General features: G+C 35.0%; 1 protein-coding gene across 3 annotated transcripts in view; it reads right to left on the reverse strand.

The window, feature by feature from the left end:
* LOC126703310 (exocyst complex component EXO70B1) overlaps positions 1-18819 on the reverse strand; it is a 29327-nt gene extending 10508 nt beyond the window's left edge. For 2 of the 3 annotated variants that reach the window (XM_050402277.1, XM_050402276.1), the window contains exon 1: positions 17355-18819. In XM_050402277.1, the coding sequence (XP_050258234.1) occupies positions 17355-18467 (1113 nt within the window). In that variant the 5' untranslated portion in view covers positions 18468-18819. Of the gene's footprint in view, positions 1-16232 lie in introns of those variants that run through there. The other variant, XM_050402274.1, reaches the window with a different exon arrangement.
* Between the last annotated feature and the right edge of the window lie 3456 nt (positions 18820-22275).

A 22275-nucleotide genomic window follows, 5' to 3' on the forward strand; every position in this document is an offset into this window, starting at 1 on the left:
CTGAGGATGCTATTTTGATTGATAAATATATGGCGTTATGTTTGTGGGAATTGATTGCCAAAGTTTTGAACGAGCTTATAAACAATAAAACTTGATTATGTTCTTAGTCATTGTGGAACCTTCAACATCCACGACCTTCCATATATAGATGGCATGGTTTAGTTCTTTTGTTTTGCGCACATGAGTGGCTAATGAACTGACTTCTTGTCTATTACCGTGCATAATAAGTAGTGGCGGCTCCAAGAATTTTTTTTCAGGGTGTTCCTTAAAAATGATAAATTACAAAATCTAATAAAAAAATTCATATATTGACGCCAACAACAACCAAAAAACACGCAAATTCATATCTGAACAAAGATTTTCTAAGTTAAAGTTAACACAAATCCGCTTAGAAGATGAAGATGAATCTTACACAAAAAATTAATCTTAGGTATGTGATTTCTTTATCAAATATTTGTCAATAATAACTAGCAAAAAAATAAACAATAAATTATAAGTTCATTTGAAATATTAGTAAAATTATTAATTATTTTTGTTTAATTATTAATTATTTGAAATATTAATAAGCAATCTAGCACACACCTCACTGTTTAGTTGGCTTTGCACAATGTAAAGAATACAAATACACTACATCATCCACTTGACTGAACCCACTGCCTAACGTAGTTTTTTTTTTTTTTTTTTGGGTCTTTTAATAATGTGTTGCTTTGGGTGTTGCTTTTAAGTGGACCAAGACCACTACCTCAATCCAATGCCACGGCCCCACCCCCATCCCTCACTCAAGAGACAATAGTCAATCAACGGTCAACACAAATACACAATTACATATTTACATATATACACTTACACAAAAAGCCAATATAGCCAAAAGAGAACCAGAGGAAAGCCTAAGTCTAAGTCAAAGCAAAGAAAAAGAGAGATTTCAAAAGACAAAAAAATAGTCAGTAAGTCTAAGTCTAAGTCAATACACAGCATTATCAAAAAAAATAGTCACAAGGCAGACAATGAGATAAAGAAAAAGAGAGAGAGAGAACGCCACTCTCAGTTAGAGGCTCAGAGCTAGGGATGGCAAGATAGGCCCGACCCCGGGTACCTGGTCCGACCCGACTTTAATGGGGTGAGTTTTACCCGATCCGTGAAGCAAGTGGGGTGAGTTTAGGTTTTAATAAAAAAACCCAAAATGGGTTTGTGTCAAGTTCGGGTATTATGCAAACCCGACCCGGACCTGACCCGTATACATATATAATATTTTTTAAAAAAAAATTAAAACCCCTTACCCTAGATATAAATATATTCTAAACTCTGTAACACCCTACTCTCACACGCCGCCTCTCCCTCTTCATCTCTCAGCTCAACTCTCTCACTCACATGCTGCTCTTCAACTCTCAGCTCTCTCACTCACACGGCCACAAGCAGTCAAGCTCAGCTCTCTGACTTTCTCATCGTTCTCCGTTTCGTTCTCGCCGATCTCACACAACCTTGAGCCCTCTCATTTCCCTCACCCATCTCGCATCGATTCCTTGCTAGTCAACCACCCTCTCACGGCCTCACTCAGCCACCCCCCTCATGGCCTCGCTTAGCTTCCCTCTCACGGCCTCGCTCCACCTTTTTCTCCATTTTTTTTTCTAGGTTCAGTTCGTCTCAATCATGTGACTTTGTGTTTGTGTTTATGATTTCTGTGATTGTGTTTATGTTAGGATTTGTGTTTGTGATTTTGAAAGGGAAAATCATAAATCTGAAATTTGAGTTTGGTTTGTGATTTTGAAAAGGAAAATTATAAATCTGAAAGTTGTGTTTGTGATTTGTGTTAGGATTTGTGTTTGTGTATGTGATATTGGGTTAGAAAATGATAAATTTGAGATTTGTGCGTTTGTAATTTGTGTTTCTGAGTCTGGGACGGGCATGAGGGGACGGGGCCTGACGGGGCAGGTTTGGGGTGAAAAAAATAACCTGTTTATTAAACAGGTCGGGTTCGGGTCACAAGGGTAGACCCGCGGGTCGGGTTCGGGCATAGAAAAACCCGCCTCGAACCCAAGCCGTTGCCATTCCTACTCAAAGCAAAGATGAGATAAAGAAAAAGAGAGAGAGAGAGAGAGAATTGAAATACCTTGATGTTGCCTGAAGTTCTTATGCCGATCTCGCCATCGCCAATCTCCGATCTAGGCAAGGGAATCTTCGATCTCGCAGTCAACTGCTCTGGGTGTGGTTGTTGCAGCATTGTTGAGTCGCTTTTGTAGAGGACCTGAGGTTCTTATATGAGAGAAACCCATGCTCTTGTTTCTTTAGGTAAGGTTGTAATCGGGTATATAAGTATATTGGGTTTTGGTTTTTTTTTTTTTTTTTTTTTTTTTTTTTTTTTTTTTTTTGAGAATTCGTAGGTTTGCTAACATGTTGGGTTTGCTTTACCTTGTTATTTTCTTTAGATTGGTTTTGTAATTTGCTGTTTAAGATTGATGTTGGGCTTTTTTTTTTTCCTGATGGGCTTGTTCTGTTACAAATTTTTTTTTTTTTAGATTTTAGTTCAAAATTTTTATATGGGCTTTTTTTTTTTTTTTTGCTTGAAAGTTGAAAGTAGAGCAAATAAATATTTTTTTCTTTTTGAAGGTGTTCTTAATTTTGGTTGAGGGTGGTCCTATTTTTTTTTTAAGGGTAAACAAATAATAAAAAAAAATTTCAAGTCGCCACCACTGATAATAAGTCTTCTACCTCATTAGAAGTCCTTGTCTAAATCAACATTCATATGATGTTATTGATAAAAGAATTAGGCTAGGGAAGTATGCAATTTCGTCAATTTGTTTTTTTATTTTATGAATCAGTTAGCATCAAAGTGTTCAATCAAGATGACTCCTGTGACTTGCATTTGTCATGTATAACATATCTATCACAACAAAGAACTTTCTCACAGCTATTATATTAGAAGTTAGCTAGAGAAGCATCATGAGAACTCTCCATTAGTGAATGACAAGATTACGTGCAAAAGAGACCACAAAATAAAGAATTGATTCAGCTTCTTGATTCCGAGAAGATCAACAGGATATATATTGGCGATTTCTTTTATGGTGTTCTACTACTGCCCCCAAAAAATAGGATTTAAGGCCCGTTTGTTAGTTTCCAATGTTTAAACAACATTACATGTATTTTTACATATTTATTCACCCACACGTATTTCCAAAAAAATACAAACAATACATTACCAAACAGGTCCTTAATATCAAAAATAACATTGATTGACCTTTTTTTGGTACTTTAATTTTTCTTTTACTTGTAATGATCTCTGCCCTTGTCCTTTGGTTTCTTGGAGATGGGTTGATTATGGTGATTGTAATATAGGCATGCACTTGTAATTAATTTTCTAGATTTTCTAAGAAAATCTAGGGACACAAAAAATTTGACACATACTAATGTGAAAAATTGTAAGTAGTAGGTACTCAATTGATATGAAAAATATTGTCAAGTATTTTTGTGGATGTAGATTTTTTTCCTCCAATGTGACTGAGATAACTTATATATATATATATATACATATATATTTTGCTGTTATCCATGAGCTTCATGTAGAGTGTTCTTCATCAGCATTTGTACATTTCAATCTCAATATTCCATACTCATTTTCTATATATGCTAAAAAGATTATTACGCAATGTTTTCAAGGTTGTCACTAATAGGATAATCCCAATAATAAACCAAGCATTCAATACTTGGTTGATATATTTATATATTTAATATTTTTAGTTAATTGTGCTCTGCCCCCCAAAACTTTGGTGCCAACTTCAAGCCCCCACTACACTATTATAAAGAAATCAACCTCCTGATTGATTGATGATATGCCATTAACAATTTTTACCAATACAAAATTAAACAGAAAATTCACAAGCTCTTGATGGGAGAAATTCACAATTTGGACATTGCTCAATTTCAGAAATTTTTGTTAAAATTTTTTAAATTGATGGAAATTGTTAACAACATGGAGTATTTTGCCCACATCAATCAATTTTGCGTCATTGCTTAATTTTATAGTTTTATGGGGATTAATTGTGAACCCATCACATTTAGGGGGACAGAGAGAAAGTAACCCTAAGATTATTCTCTTGAGGACGATCTTTAAAAAGTTCCATGATGCTTTAGTTGGTTGTGGAAGAAAACATGCACCATTGAAAGAAAACACTAACAGAAACACTCAGCAATAGAATTGCAAGAACAAAATTGATATAAAAATATAAACATGGTAGAACAGCAAGTATACAATCAAGTAGCCCATAGGGTGTCCAACTAAGTATGGATACTCAACCAAAAAAAAAAACTAAGTATGGACATCATACAATCAAGCTATATTTAACAGGCACACTATTTTCCAATTAGTCCTTCATTAGAGCTGGGCACTTACCTGATACGAGTTAGTCCTCCTTTATCCTATGTACTTTTTCTGCAATACTTGCTTTGATCCCGCAAAGAAATTCAACAAATACCTCTCTAAATCTTCTAGTTTGTACTTTACGTATTTTGTAGAATGACACCAAAACCTTCCCATAAATGATCGGTAAGCGTGGATAAGCTTTTCCAATATAGATAGCCTAAGCTCTTCTGCGAGTTGATCATCATGTACCTTCCATGCAATTTGAGCCCTGTAGGTTTTCTCAAAACACAAATTGAAATTCTTATATCTCTCCTTTATAGCCACCCTCGAGGCATTACTCGAGCTCCCACCAACCCCTTCATCCCTCAAACAATACAATGGGTAGGTCCACGAAGCCCTTAGATAATTCATCACGTATTGCCTTATCTGCCCAAACGCTCACAAACCCAATCATCTCCAAATAGACTCATAAGATCCGAACCCTTCACCTCCTCTACTATATACAGAATATTATTCATCAGAAAGATATACTGCAGTCCACGATCCTTATAGAGCTTCGATTTCTCCTCAACATTTGACTGTAAAGATGAAATTAGCACCAACACCCTCCTAGCCACCGGAGTCAATTTCAAGCTATCACTATCATCATCATCTTCACCAATTTCCAACAAGTTCATAGTATCACTATAATCCAGAATCAATTGCACATAATTCATCACGTACTGCGTTAGTGGGTGAATCCCATCGCTTTGCATACCTTTCACCGAGGACTCATTCCACATTGCATTCTCAATCTCCGGAAATGTCCAACTGGCTGCTTCACCAAGCTCCATGAACACGTCTCCGGCCTCTTTGATCACAGCATTGTCACTAATCAACCCCTCCAATTGCGCCTTGGCCATCACATCATACATTTTCAGTATCCTAAAGAGGTTCTCAGGCAATCTTCTCCCACTCGTAACAGCTTTACCAAAATCCAATAACCGCAACACACAACCTTTCACGGTTTCATTGAAGCGAATCTCTTGGTTTCATCAGCGCCACTGAAACTCTAATCAGACAGACTCTTCTCGCCACTGAGAATCAACCTCACCAAAATCTTCACAGCTTGAATCCATTTCTCCATCTTCTTATCCAGTAAATTCCACTTGATTTTCTGCACCTCTTTGACGCTCAACTTCATTATCTCTAAGATCACAACACGCTCATCCAAAGAAATTCCATTAACTAGTGAACTACTATTATCAGTCTCTGAATCATTGGGTGGGAAATATAATGATGGTATAGAAAGCTGATGATTAGGAGTTGATGATCCATAACTGTCAGTGTCCGACATGTCTGGTGGGAAGAAGTGATAATATGAGGGTATGGAAGGATTTCGAAATATTATTTCATAATTATCGGGGCTGTCTATTTCAGACATGGCGGGTGGGAAGATTGACATTATGGAATATGAGGGTATGGAACAACTTCGAACAATTATTTCATAGTTTTCGGCAGGGCCGGCTCAATGAATTTGGGGGCCCTAGGCGAATACTTTAAATGGGGCCTTTTATTTAATTTAATTATAAATTCATATATTTTTTTCAATTAAAATTTATTTTTCTTGCTTTTTGAGAGGCAAAATTACTAATTAAATTTTTGTATTCAAGTTCCGCTAACATTTCCTTTTCAATTGATAATATGACTAATCCACTTAATCTTTCTTGTGACATAGTTGATCTTAAATAGGATTTTATTAGTTTTAATTTTGAAAAACTTCTTTCTGCAGAAGCAACTGTAATAGGTATAGTTAGTAATATTCTAAAAGCAATACATGCATTTGGAAAAGATTCTAACTTCTTTATATAATTTAGTACATTAATTGGAGAGTTATCATTTATTTGCAAAACTTCTTTTAAAACTTTTAGTTCTGAAAATAAATCTAAGCCATCAATATCTGAATAAGTTTCATGTGTAAAAAAACATTCAAGATTAAGACAATTTTTTTTCAAACTATCATTATCTAGTGATTTTAGTTTTTCAAAATTAAATAAAAAACCAAAAATATTTTCATATATTTGAAATTGTTCAAACCTACTTTCAATTGAAGAAATAGCTTGATCTACTATATATAAAAAATAATTAATTCTAAAATATTCTTCAACGGATTGTGTTGTCTCATCATTGACATTCTCATCAAACTGTTTCTTCCTACGAATTATACGTTTTTCACGAAATATAGGCTCTATTTCCATTTTAGTTGCAATTTCTTTGGATGAATTCATAGTAGATGTAAATCCATCTTCTCTATATTTTTTTAGAAAAGACATGAGACCTTTTAATTGATCTATAGCAACATCAATATGCATGTCTTTTGATTGTAAATTTTTACTAACAGAGTTAACAGCAAATAATATGTCATACCAAATAGTCATAGCTAGCAAAAACTCAAAACTTTCAATCTCATATGTTGCTAAACAATTAGCTTCACTTTTTGTTTTTGGATCTTCACTTGTGTTTGCCAATTGTAACAAAGCATCTCTTATTTCTAGAACTTGAAATTTTATTGCTTTCACACTTTCAATTCGACTTTCCCAACGCGTTTGTGACAATGGCTTAAGAGTTAAACTTGTCACATTATCTTGTAAAATTTTCCATCGCTTTGTGGAAGAAGAAAATAGTGTGTATATACGTTGTACTACTCCAAAAAAAGATATAGCTTTAGGACAAGAATTAGCCATATCACATAAGACAAGGTTGAGATTATGACAACCACATGGTGTGTAAAATGCTTTAGGATTTATATCAAGAATTCTTTTTTGTACCCCTTGTTTTTTCCCTTTCATATTAGACCCATTATCATATCCTTGTCCACGTACATCATTAATATCAAGTTCAAGATTTTCTATTGCACTTATAATTTCATTGAAAAGACCTTTTCCAGAAGTATCATCTACTTTAAAAATTCCACAAAATGTTCATCTATTTTTATCGGACTTACTGAAATATCCACACATCTTAGTATGAGAGTCATTTGTTCTTGATGACTTACATCGGGGGTACAATCAAGTATAATTGAAAAGTATTTTGCTTCTTTAATCTTTTTTATAATTTTACTTTTAATTTCATTTGCTAATAATTGTATCACTTCATTTTGTATATTATGTCCAAGATAATGATTATGGATTGCACCATGTTGAATACGATGAACATGTTCTTGCATTATTGGATCAAATTCTGCAATCATTTCAATTATACTTAAAAAATTTCCATTATTTTCTTGATAGATCTTTTCATTTTTTCCTCGGAATGCCAAATTATTTCTACCAAGATTTTTTACCACCGCTATTATTCTTAGTAACACTTTTTTCCAATGATCTTTCTCTTTCTTAATTTGTTCTTGGACATTTTTATCAATTGTTTTATTCTTCAATAATCTTAGTTCTAAATCAATCCAAGTATTCATATTAGTAATATGCTCATTGGTTGTTTCGTGATTTTTAAGAATAGAACTAATATTTTTCCAATCCTTAGTTCCTCCATTAGCTAGTTGATTTGTATTAGATTTTGAATTAAACAACTTGCAACAAAAACAAAATACTTTATCTAGATCTTTCGAATACACTAACCATTTTCTATCATGTTTCTCTCCATTTGGTAATTTTCGAATATAATGCGTAGTAGAAAAATGTCTAGAGTTCTTATCTATAGGAAAGTTTAGATCATCAACTCTTATTGGACCATTTTCTACTAACAAATCTCTCAATTTTATATCAATAGTTTTCCATTGACTTGGATCAAAAATATTTGTAGGAATATAATTAGGTTGATCATTAATATTTTCACTCTCCTCTAAATTATTTTGAGCTTCATTATCAAGAATGGTGACATTACATGTTTGAACATTATCATGACTATATTCGTTATTATCATTTTGTTGTATATTTTCATTATCTTCCAACTCTTTTTGATGAATTTCTTGTTCATTTATGAAACCTTCACTCAAATTTTCTACAAAATTTTGTTTTTTACTAGTAATAAATTTGTCCATAGCTCCTTTTTGAGATTCAATTAATTCTTCTCTTTGTCTTTTTTTTTTTAGTTTTTCATATCCAGATGGATATTTTCTAGTAGACATTTGTAATTAAAAAATATTTATGAATAAATGAAACACAATCCATAATAAAAAAAAAATAACAATTTAACTAGAATAATATAAATTTAATGTATAAAACAATAGAACCTGATTTATCAAAAGCACAATTGTAGCTCTACTTAATATGATCACTTTACAATTTAAACCTGCATAAAAAAAAAAAAAAAAAAAGATTAAAATTAATTTTAATACAAAGTAAATTATTCTAAATTTATAATTTTGTTATCACTTATCAATACTCTTTTTTTTGTGTAGCATTAAACTTTTTTTTTTGCAAAAGATTGAATCTACTAAGCCCAACCCACTAGCAAAATGTGTAAGACCCAACCTGATCCACGCTAAAACTAAGACCATCCTACTATCCTAGAGCCCACTATCCCTCATGGTTCCATTCCACTAAATCTGATTTCTTAAAAAAAAAAAAAAAAAAAAAAAGGTGTAAAGCCAAAAAGAAGAATAGAACAAAACGTGTAAAGCCAAAACCAAAAGCAAAAGCAAAATCAAAATAATACCTGATTTCTTAAATAAAAAAAAAATAAAAATAATAAAAATAATAAAAAAAAAAAAACGTGTAAAGCCAAAAAGAAGAATAAAACAAAACGTGTAAAGCCAAAAGCTTTCTATCCCTCTACCTTATCAAAAGCTAGAGACCACTATCCCTCTGCCTTAGTCTTTCTTTTAATGTATCCATTTGACCAAAAAAAAAGAAAGCAAAACAATACTTCACATCTTTAAGGGCTCTGACCCTTCCATAGAGAGATAGGCTTCTAGAGAAATCTGTAGCCAAAAAGAAAGAGCAAAAACCCAGCAGCTTCTCTTCCAAAAAAAAACTCAGACACCCATCAGCTGAAGAAGATCTAAAGCCAAAAAGAAAGAGCAAAAACTCAGCCGCTCCTCTTCAAAAAAAAAAAAACTCAGACACCCATCAGCTAAAGAAGATCTAAAGCCAAAAAGAAAGAGTAAAACCCAGCAGCTCCTCTTCAAAAAAAAAAAAAAACTCAAACACCCAGCAGCTGAAGAAGACGAAAGAGGCAAAGGAAGAGAAAGCAGAAAAGAACCTGAAATGAAGCTCTGTGAACACACCAAGTCTATTGCTAACACCGATTGATGAGTAAGTTAACTAAAAACAGTGTTTTTTTTTTAGAATCAAGATGGAGAGAGAGTCAGAGAGTGAGAGTTTTTTTTTTTCTTCTTTCTTTTTTCTGCCTTTTCTTATCTGTTTCTTCTTTCTGCGGATTTGCCTATAAGCTAAAGATTTCTGCCTTTTGCAATCTTTTTTTCTGCAAGCAAAAGATTTGGGGATGGGAATAGTGTCACTTCAGTGTGAGAAACGGCACTTTTTTTTATTTATTTTTATTTTTTTCAGATGATGGGAATTGGGATTGTCAGTTCATTGTGAGAAACGGCTATTGGGATTAGCCTTCACGTCAGTTCACAGGCCTCTTTTTTTCTTTTTTTCTTTTTTTTTTTTGCCTTCATGTTAGGTTCAGAGTGAGAAACGGGGCCATTTAAAAAAAATGGGAAATTAATATTATATAATATATTATATTACTATTTGGGGGCCCTATTAGAAGTTGGGGCCTTAGGCGGTTGCCTAGCTCGCCTATAGCTTCAGCCGGCCCTGGTTTTCGGGACTATCTATTGGAGTTGTGGCTGGTAAGAAGATTGACATTATGGAATAAGAATTAGAACGAGAGAATTCTGGACTACTATCATCAGTCTCAGACTTGTTGGATGGGAAGAGTGATGAAATGTTAAAGAGGGGAATCTGGATTTGTTTCATTCCAATCCCAACTGCCACTACCAGCTTCCGACTTTGCTGATGGAAAAAATGACCCTGCTACTAGTGACATACTTCTTTCTCTACACACTTGGCGAACCATTCTAGTCTCGATTTCTCTGAGCTCATCCACAGCCTCTGGATCGATCAAATTGTCCTCGTTGTCTTCATCGGCCCTCACTGGAGTGTTCAAACTCTGCACGATGTGCTGAGCAGTGTTGATGTCAGTCATGGGGGTCGTAGAGATCTTTTTTTGGGGTTTGAGTCAAAGAGAGAAGTTGAAAGAGAAAGGAAGCTTTGGAAGATAGAAATAGAATGAGGAATTAATGAGCCGTGGCGGGACTGCGTTGGTCTCGCAACCATTGTTGATGCTAGTATTCGTGGTCCTGGCAATAATTTCAGGGGTTTGGTTTTAGTCTTACTTGACATAGTCAGAACTCAGAATAAACAGAAAACGAAAAAGCGAGGGAACTTTCTTGTGGGGGTATATGCTAGTCCTCGTGCTTGGAGGATCTCTCTTTTTTGGTGTTTATTATGGTGTGTGGGCTTTATTTGCATTCTTGGCCCATTATTTGTGAGGGCTACCGGCTTCCAGAGCTTTTTGTAGACAATTGGATGTCAATGTAACAGTATGGATCTTTGAATGTTTTCGTTGTATCCATTATTTTGTATCTTTTTTTTTTTTTTTCTTTTTTCTTTTTTGTTTCTTGTACTGAAAGTACATCATAATTTTTGTGTCTAGATAATAGTGATAGCCCAACACAAATTTCTTAATGCACTAGTGATGGATGTTGATGCCCTTGATGATCTCAGTTGCATTGTTGAGTTTGCGGAGACCGGATTTACCAAAGTTTTGAACTAGCTCATAAACAATGATTTATGTTCATGGTCATTGTGGAACATTCAACACTCACAGACCTTCATATAGGCATGGTTTGGTTCATTTGAGGATGTTGATGCACTTGAGGATGTCAGTTGCATTGAAAGATTATTCTTGAAGGTAATTTCTAAAAAGTTTCATGATGCTTCTGTTGGTTGTGGAAGAAAACACACTTCTAATTTAGCAGCAATGCAACCTAAAAATGTATGATCAATAGTTACTAACCAAACAATTTAGTTTGACTTTCTAATTATCTTATGAATTTCATGATCAGTACAGATTCTCTTCCTTTGAGAGGGTTATGAGGTTAGCATACTCTGATTTGCAAAGAAATAACAGTGGTTTGTGTTGCAAAATTAGTTATCGAGTTTCGCTTGAAATTAATAATTTGCATTCTAAGGCTAGGTAGTAAGCAAGGCATGCACTAGAAACTACCAAACTAGACAACGTAATTTCAACGGAAACTATCATCAAACGTAGTTCTCTCCCTTACAAATTGGACACCCTAGCTCATAATCATTATAAAAGACAATACATATCCTCATGGGGTAACCCATATCGTGAAGATGAAAGTCAGCCTTTTTTTTTTTTGGTCCAAGGTTCTAAATTTATAGAAACCTAAAAAAGTGGGCTTGTCTAGCTATAGGAGTTTAATGGTCAAATTCAATGGACATTTTTTTAGTCCAAGGTTTTAAATTGATAGAAACCTAAAAAAAGTGGGATTGTCTACCTATAGGAGTTTAATGGTCAAATTCAATGGACATTTTTGTTGTCCAAGGTTTTAAATTGATAGAAACCTAAAAAGGTGGGCTTGTCTAGCTATAGGAGTTTAATGGTCAAATTCAATGGACATCTTAATACCAAAAGGCAAAACTTAACTTTCACTTGAGAATTCCTCCAAATTGGGTTTGAGCCTCCAACCCATAATGTGTTAATTTATAAGACCATTCTCGTGTACTAAAATCACATTCATTAAAACAATTAAACACATTACATGATCATTAAGTTGGTCATGTGACTATAATACACATGAATTGTCTTTTAAGTTGCCATTTAAGTGGATGAAGGAAATTGTGTCCTTTTAACATAGACTAAAACTCTGATGGATTAGTTTCTGGGGCTACCAACAATTGAGTTCCATACCATTCCCTTGTGTTTTGTTAATTATTAGGGGCATATAATCCACGACCTCATAATGCCTTGTTGGTGGCTATCATTTGATTGCTTTAAAATTTGAATTTTTTTAATAGATATTATAAAATTTAAAACTTATAAATAATTGTTTTTACTATCACCATATTTTCTAGATGGTATTCAAACCGACAACAAGAGACTATACCGTTAATCTATCTAAAACAACTAAGATTATGTTTCTTTTTCTTTAAAAAAAAAATTATGTTTCTTATAAGGACCAAAATAGGGTCTTCTGCCTAAGCCCAATTGAACAATTCAACAAACACTATATGAGAGGGTGGTCCATGAGATTAGTAATGGCTCATGGTTAGGTAGACAATTGGTAGATTCAAACCTAGTCCTGCAATAATGGAACACCTAATGCACTTGGGTCAAGCCATACGGGCCCTGCAATATAGCTAATGGCTAGGAATGATAATGAATAGATAAGATGTTAGTAATTGCTCATGGTTAGGCAGACAATTGGTAGACTCAAACCTAGTCCTGCAATAATGGAACACCAAATGCAGCAAGGAGGCCCTCTTGGGTCAAGCCATACGGGCCATGCAATATGGCTAATGGCAAGGAATGATAATGAATAGATAAGATGTTAGTAATTGCTCATGGTTAGGCAAACAATTGGTAGACTCAAACCTAGTCCTACAATAATGGAAGGAACACCAAATGCAGCAAGGAGGCCCCCTTGGGTCATGCCATGCGGACCCTGCAATATAGCTAATGGCTAGGAAAGATAATGAATAGATAAGATGTCGAATTAAGTTACGACAACTAACATTGAAGTCCAAACCCTCATATAAGATCCATGAGTTTCAGACCAGACATGGAAATTTTAGATCACGCTTGTCTAGAAGCATGTGGGGTTATTTGGCTCCAAACACTTGGGAACACTGTCAGCTGGGAAGTAGTTACAGGACAGAGCCCGCTCATCTTTCATCACCAAATTTAGATCCATCCAAAAGTAGCAGCATTACTTGCAAGTTGTGGAGCTACATTTAAAAAGTTACCTCTAAATAACTGAAACATAATTTGCATTTAAACCACAACCAATGGTGGAAATGTGCCTTTCATTCCTACTGTACCTTCCATCAACTGAAACTGCATACAGGAGCAGATCAATCAATGACTAGTAAACGACAACAATCCCACATATTTGCCATAGTTTCCCGCCAAAACTGGCAAAAAGGACAGCTATTGGATAAGATCAAACAGTAAATACATATAATCCACTGCTAAAATATGCTTGGGGCGGCTTCTGTAGTGACACCTAAGGTTTCATGATTTAAATAGTAGAGCAAGTCCAATTCATTCATAACTAAAGCACTTTGTTAACACAGAAGAATACTCATTGACTTTTAGACCAAATAATGGATTGGATTTCCTCCTTGTTGATTGCTTTGTAGTTGATTAGATGGTTATCCCAAGCTTCAAAATTCTAGTGTAAATCAGATGTGTGTATTGTGTACACAATTTTTACTGATAATTTACACACAGGCAATGCTTCTGTACCAATACATGACCATTTTAGGGCATGTGTAGTGTTTGTGTCAACAGATAGGTCTTAAAGTAACGACTACACTCTTCACAATGATATTAGAGGAGGAGATTCTTGTTGAGTTAGAGGATACTGGAGAACAAGTGCACACGCATGTGCACACGCACGCACAACTCCACAAAAATTATAACACACAACTGAACAAAAAATTATACCTCACTACTTGCACCACTAAGCAGAAGAAATTCTGCATATTTAGATTTTTTGTTTCTTATGTAAGTAGAGGTGAAACACACACACCCACACACCCCACACACAAACTCAAGGAAAATATTACACCTCATGAGCCACACTACAAAGTAGGAGCAAGTCTGCACATTTAGTAATTTTTTACTTCTGTAATTAGAGGTTGAAAAGAATAGAAACCTAGATCAACTTGAGGTGGGAAATATTGATTACTTGTTCTCCTCACCAAATCCTCTGTTCTCCATGTAACTTGTATTGACTGCCTTCATTTTCCTCCTTTGACTAAATTTCCCATCTACAAACTGGTTTATGAAACTATTTAGGTTTGTAACTTCTAATGATTTCTCTTATAGATAGATGAGAATATTTAACAAGTGGATTCCATTAGAATGAAGTTATCTCCTAATACTTATTTTATTGAGTTTTCTGAAAATACTGCTTGACATCAAATCTATCATGAATAACTCAAATATTCTGGAACAGAACATAGAAACGCTTCTTCAATTAATACCACCTTTTCATAATCACTGGTGCCATCCAAACGCCATAGAAAGCAACTTCAAAAGTTAGTTTGATCTCGATCAAAAAATTCGAAGGCAACCCAATGGTACATGTTGATGTATGGTCTTGATGGGTGATCACAGCATAATATGGTGTACCCTCATGCATCTAATGACACCCACTAGATAGATGGAGTTGCTTCTTAGGTGTGGTCTTGTTTCCGTAAAGAGATATAGCTTTTGGGTAAGGTTACAATTCTAGGATAAGACATATTTGTTCACTAACAGATAAGCCATTCCCAAGGGATGCATAATTGCCTATAGATACAAGTTTGGACACAATTATATCCCTCTGCAGACACAAGACTTAACACCTGTGGTCGCCACTTTGACGAGAATGCCATCCACGTTAGAGAAAAACACATGCAGCCCCAAACGTAAACCCTTTCAAAAAATCCATGTTGCTTATGAAGTCCGATCCTGGCAAGATTAAAATTTCTAATACCATATCGCTAAAAAATCATCTCCTATTGACATAATCATAGTGGCACACCATCATTTTCAGATGTTTCTTCTAGTGTCTACCAAGCTATCCTCACCCACTTAAAATTATGTAGTTAGTCCTATGAGCTTCCTTATTCATCAACACCCCTTGAGAAATCTTCTCAACATGCAAAAGGGCTTCATGCTCCTCTTACTAGTACTTATGAGCCTTAAATAAGCTTAACAAGTATGCCTTAAGAAGTACAAAAATTTAAGATAAATGATTCTTCCACAAACTCCAAGACTGATTCTGCATCTGAGGCACTTAAAGCTCATAATCTCAACACAATAACTAGTAAAATGTTTTAACATGAGCATCTGGTGTTGAGCAGCAACTTTGAAAATTTTAGATGGATGGACAGTGCATTGCATCTGTTTCTGTTGGATATCTATTACACTAGAAGATGGATACATTTGTCATTACCAGTACATTGTGCAAGTTAGGAAGCAGAAAGTAAAATTAAACATGATTTTTATTACTGTTGAAAAAAATATCCTACATATCGTAGTGTACAACATTTTTACCTTAAATAGGTGAGCCTCATTTTTACCCACAAACTTAACCTAATGGCCTTCCTTTCATTCAGGGAGAGCCCTTAACTTGTGTCAGATAACTTCCGTATCGATGCAATCATTAACTTTTGTTGCACGTGACAAAACCCTCCTAATCTACTCCCTCAAATCTTGTCAATGCTACTCTACACAATTCACAAATCACCCAACTCTTATTCTATCCTTCTTGGTTCGGCACTCATTTAATATCATATTCAATAAATTGTTAATTAGTATCAATGTTCAAATATCTCATATTTCTGGAAATAATACGAAATTATTGCGCATTTTGATTATTATCGCCTGGCTCCAATCATAAGCCAGATGTCCCATTCAATTACATTGAAGAAGAAGAAGAGGTAATCTACATTCTACAGTACTAAATTTTTGTGAAATCCCATTTTACACAATAATGAATGGTTTTCTTTAACTAGCACACACTCAGCAATACAATTGCAATAACAAAATTGATATAAAAATACAAACATGCCAAAACAGCAAGAATACAGTCAAGAAGCCCACAGGACGCCCAATAAAGTATAGACACAGTTACTTCAGAGCAATGGGGATTCACATACAAAAACTAAAATCTATAGCACATGTACATGTACAATAAATTATTACAGTATATAGCATGGACGACAATTAACATTCATAAAAACCCATGTCTATAACATTAACAACAACAAAAATAAGCATCATACAACCAAGCTACATTTAACAGGCACACTCTTCTCCATCTAGTCCTTCATGAGAGCTGGGCTCTTACCTGATACAAGAGTCCACCTTTATCCTATGTACTTTTTCTCCTCATGTGGTGCAGTACTCGCGGTGATCCCTCAAACAAATCCAACAAATAATTCTCTAAATCATCTGCTGTGTACTTTATGTATTTCCCAGCGTGCCTTCCACTCTCTACTTGATTCCCAAACCTTCCCATAAATGAGCGGTAAGCCGGGATCACCTTTTCTGATACAGATATCCTAAGCTCTTCCCGGAGTTGAGCATCAGGGACCTTCCAAGCAGTTTGAACCCTATAGATTTCCTCAAAACATGCGTTGAAATTCTTAAATCTCTCCTTCAAAGCCACCCTCGAGGCATTATTCGAGCTCCCACCAATCCCTTCATCCTTCAAACAATGCAACACCTTGGTCCATGAAGCTCTAAGATAACTTGTAGCGTATTGCCTTATCTGCCCACGTCGCTTCCGAACCCAATTATCACCTAATAGCCCACCAAGATCAGAACCTTTCACCTTCTGCACTACGTACAGAATATTATTCATCAGAAAAATATACTGCAGTGCACCATCCTCATAGAGCTTTGATTTCTCCTCAAGATTGGAATGTAAAGAGGTTATTAACACCAATAACCGCCTAGCTACTGGAGTCAATCTTGAGCTATCACTATCATCATTTCGTAAAGGCACTAATTGATCATCATCTTCACGAATTTCCAACAACAAGTTCAGAGTTTCACTATAATCCACAATCAATTTCACATAATTCATCACGTACCGTGTCAGTGGGTGAATCTCACCACTCTGCATAGGCTTTTTTGAGGTCTCACTCTGAACCGCGTTCTCAAACTCAGCAAATGTCCCACAAGCAGCCTCACCAAGCCCGGAGAGCACATCTCTCGCCTCACTGATCACGACATCATCAGTAACCAAAACCTCCAATCTCGCCAACGCCTCAGCCATCACATCATACATGTCGAGTATTCTAAAGAGCTTCTCAGGCGATCTTCTCCCGATTGCAACAGCTTCACCGAAATTCAACAGCTGCATCACGGAACCTTTCACGGTTTCGTTGAAGCAAATCTCCTTGGTTTCATCGGCGCCACAGAATATCTGATCACAGAGACTCTTCTCACCGCTGAGAATCAACCTAACGACAATCTTCACAGCTTGAATCCATTTCTTCATCTTCTCATCCAGTGAGTTCCACTCGATTTTCTGAACCTCTTCAATGCTCAACTTCTCGATCCCTAAGATCACGAGACACTCATCCAAAGCGTCGCGACGAACAGTACTATAGACTTGAATACACTCTTTCTCAAAGCCAGACCTAATCATTCTAGTCGCGATTTCTCTGAGCTCATCCACAGCTTTGGGATCGATCAAATCGACTGAAGCGTTGTCGTCCAAGCTCGGACCACGCTCGTGAAACCTTGAGCTCCGATCATCCTCCGAAAAGCTCTCGAATTCACCACCGTCTTCATCATCATCCTCATCATCATCTTCTCCGGTGATAATTCGGGAACCGCTGACCGGGAACGAAAGGCTAAACCGGCGGATCGAACCGTACAGTCTCTCAGCGTCAAGAGGAACAGTGTTCCGAATCAAAACTTGCCGAAACTCATCCTCAAGCCGAGACATCGCGTGCTGAATCGCCGAATAAGCCCGATCCACAATCTCCGAATCGGACCTCACCGACAACTCGTCCATCAGATTCAAAATCTCGTCAATCGCCGACAAATACTCGTTGGACTCGTCACCGGAGTCCTCCCAATTCAACGACCTCCTCGAACCCTCCGAGCTCGGATCCCACCGCAGAATCACCTTCTCCGCCAGAGCGAACCGGTCCTCCTCGCTCTTCGACCCACCGTCGCCGTCGATCAAGCTCGTGATATTCGAGAGCCGATTGTCGAAGCTCGACAGAATCAACAGCATGTCCTGCCGGACCTCCTTCGGCGTGTTGTTCAAACTGTTCACGATCTGCTGTGCCGTGGCGAGGACTCGGTCCTCGCCGCCGGTGTTGATGCTGGTCGTCGTCGTGGTAGCCATTGTTGAAAGTTTTTTGGGATTTTAGGGTTTGAGTCAAAGAGAGAGAAATAATATAAATAGAGAGAAAGAAAAAGAAAAGATGGTTTTGGATTTTTTTTAGTGTTAGAAAAATTTGGGAATAGAGAATAAAGAATAATAGAGAAAAGTAGAACAAAGCCAAGCCATTTTTTTTGAATTTTCTTTTTGGTGTGTTGTGTTTTGGGGTTTTTGAAGAAGTGAAATGAACTGTGAAGAAAATAAAGGCAGTGAGGTGAGCCGGCTGTGGGGGTTTGGGAAGGTAGAGGTGAGGTGTTGTGTGGTGATTTTCAACAAAAAGGAAAGTGGTGAGTGAATGCGGGAGTAACGTGTGGGGTTTTTGTATATATAGTCCTACTTATTTTATAGATAGGCTTGGAATCCGTTCGGAAGCAACACGATGATAATGAAATTTTTTAGTTAACCAAAAAAGAAGTTAAAAAGCTAGTTGAATAAGACTAAAAAGAGTAACAAGACCGATAAATAGTAGCAAAAGTAAGTTAGGAGTTTTATCATTTCTCAAACGTACTCTTAATGTTAGGATTTTCTTTTGTGGGTTTTTTAATTTGTGTTTTTGTATTTGATTTTAGATAGGTTTAGTGTTAAAGATTGTATTGGATTTTTGGTTTAAGTTTAAATTTGTATTTTAAATCTCTCGTTTATTAGTCAAAGATAAAGAGGAAGGAAAAGGTACCTCTTGCGCCTAATTTATGAAGTTTATGAAGCATTTGTCTCACTGGAATCACTTGTCAATGAGATTATAAGTCGAATGCGTACGAAGATTTCTCCAAAATAAATAAATATAAATGTAAATATATTCAATTCAGATTTTCTTTTCAATTTTTCTATTAAAAAAAAAATCTCACATGGAAAAAATATATAATTAATAAAAATATTTGTTAGATTTTTTATGTGAGTTTTTCTTAAAAGAAAAATTTATTAGTTAATTGCATATTTAATGGCAAATTTTTAATGAATCCAAAAAAAAAACCTAAATTTAATATTTAAAAGACTCAATTAAATGAAAATTAAAATAAATGTCTAAAATGAATCAGACAAATTTAAAATGTGCTACTAACATTTTTAGTGTTTTTCTTTTACTAAAAGTCAATAAACATAAAGAAAAGAATGAGTATTGAAACCAAAGTACCAATCATTTGAAATACAATTGAACTCCAAGACGGTTTACAAATACTTTACAAATTGAACTGCGTGGAAGCTGATGTATTAGATTACTAGTGATAGTGGTACCAAAAAATATCTGTTTTATTAACTATTGTTGGATGGGATTGGGTCGGGCCCCATGCTTACTCATCTACTGTTGTCTTATTGTGAATTATTTTTTCGTTTCTGGTTATGGTTGGTATCTCATTCTTGCCTTGCGTTGCAAACTTGCAATTCGAAGCTTCTTTTTTAACTCTGGGGAGATGGGTCTCCTTTTTATGTGATATTTGAGTTCTTAAAGTTTATCCTGTTTTGGTTAGTAATAACTTTGTGAATATTTTTTTAGAAAGTTTTAATATATGATGTCTGCTCATAATTATAATAGTTTTTTATTATCAAACTAAGATATCAATTGGTTTTTGATGTAAACGAGGATTGAATTGAACCACATATCTCTTATTTAACTATAAAAAATTTTACCAATTGAATTAATTGGAATCCACACATAACTTGATGAAGTGATTATGAATTCATTATTATTTTTTTTTAATCACAATTGACCATTTCAACAAATTATAATAAAAATTGTGCAATTATAATTTTTTTTAATCTATTAATTAGTATCTTAGTAAATAAATAAAAACAAGATCACACTAACAAAAAGCTAAAAAGGAATGTTCTCTTTCTTTTTCTTTTTTGGACATATCATCGACCCTTTCAATTAGAATAACCCTTACCTCAAAAAAAAAGTGTTGGATTTTTTTTGGAATAAATGAAAGGTTTATATACCCATTAATTTATTTTTAGAATTAGAAAGGAGGAGAGGGGGGCTTATAATATGGGGCCACATTAGCAAAAAAAAAAAAAAAAAAAAAGGAAAGTTATTTTTTATTTTAGGGCAGATGATCCCTTTCATTCGAATAACCCTTACCCAAAAAAAAAAAAAAAAAGTGTTTTGATTTTTTTTTTTTTTTTAAAGATATAAGTGATAAGGTTTATATATTGTTGGGGGAGGGGGGGGGGGGGTTTGGGTTTTGTGGAGCCTAGTTGTATTTGATCTAGTTGACAACCCAACCCGACCCCACCCAAATAATGTTGCGTGATTTTTTAATGGGAGATTTTCTGAGACTTAGTCCATGGAGCAGAGGTTTGGGTTGAAAAAGTTTTGGCCCATTTTGTAGCCCATTCTGTGAATCCTGTGCACAGGATGTAGAAAACGCAGTTTTGGTGATTAGGGTTTGTTGTTCTCATTTTTGTGAGACTGAAACACTGTACTGCCACACTTTGTGGAGGGGGGTTTGGGTTTTGTAGAGCCTAGTTATATTTGATCCAGTTGACAACCCAACCCGACCGACCCGAATAATGTTGCGTGATTTTTTAATGGGAGATTTTCTAAGGTTTAGTCCATGGAGTGAAGGCTTGGGCTGAAAAAGTTTTGGCCCATTTTGTAGCCCATTGTGAATCCTGTGCACAAGATGTAAAAAACTCAGTTTTGGTGATTAGGGTTTGTTGTTGTCATTTTTGTGAGATTAAAACACTGTGCTGCCGCACTTTATATTTTTCCCTGATAATAGTGAAATATCTGTAGCTCCGTGGACATAGACAAAATTGTCGAACCACCTAAATATTGTCGTGTGCGTGTGATTGTTTTTTCTTTGGTGTGTGTTTTTCTCTATTTTTTTTGTTTCTCATGGGTTGGGAATTTCAAGTTAATTCCCTAAAGGGGGTCATGCAATCAATTTTACTTTTTCTACATACATATATATGTGTGTGTGGAAATAATCATTCTATTTTTTATGTTGAGATTGCTAAAGACTTTTTTTTTTTTTTACTGAATAAAAAGGGAGGACGGAGGCGACCATGTGTGACTTACCCCCTTGGACATAACCATAGGAACACCCCCGCTAAGAAATTTAGATTGGATTATAACTATTATATCTGGAGTGCTATAGATCTCACCTTGAGATTGCTAAAAACTTTATGCATATGTGTCCTTTATGCTGACATTGCTAAAGACTTTGGCATTAACCAATGGCGTTAAAGACCGTGTGGTTTACTTATCATTGTTGATTATGGATACGTACAAACAATTATTATTATTATTTTTTAACACATACGTACAAACAGTCTTTAATCAGCAATTGACATTTAAAATTTATTGGTACGAGTTATGACATTTTAGCGAGTACATTCTTGTGGGTGGATTCTTACCATTCTTGAGGATCATATTTCGAGAAGATTTGGAAATAAAATTGAAAATTAACCAGAACTTTTGTTGCATGTGTTTAGGTAAAGAATTTTTTAAACGAATTTAGATTTATCACTTTTTTTTTTTTTTGAGAAGATATGGTTTTAGATTCAATCACAAACAGTTCTAGATGTTGGTGAAGCATTAGAGGAGATTTCATATTTTAACAAGAAAATTGTAGTTGGAATTTGAGGACTCAAGATCACAAATAAACTTAACTCATTCGCTCAATAAACGAACATAAATAAGATTTTTTTTTTAAAGTCAAATATGAGCTATTAATAATCAATTTGATTCATTTCAACCCTATCAACGATGATTGTGGTGCTTTTAATGAAGAGTTTCAAATTGAGTATTTCTTTATTAACAGTTGATTTCGAA

The sequence above is a fragment of the Quercus robur genome, chromosome 10, assembly GCF_932294415.1.
Source record: "Quercus robur chromosome 10, dhQueRobu3.1, whole genome shotgun sequence".
NCBI lineage: Eukaryota > Viridiplantae > Streptophyta > Magnoliopsida > Fagales > Fagaceae > Quercus > Quercus robur.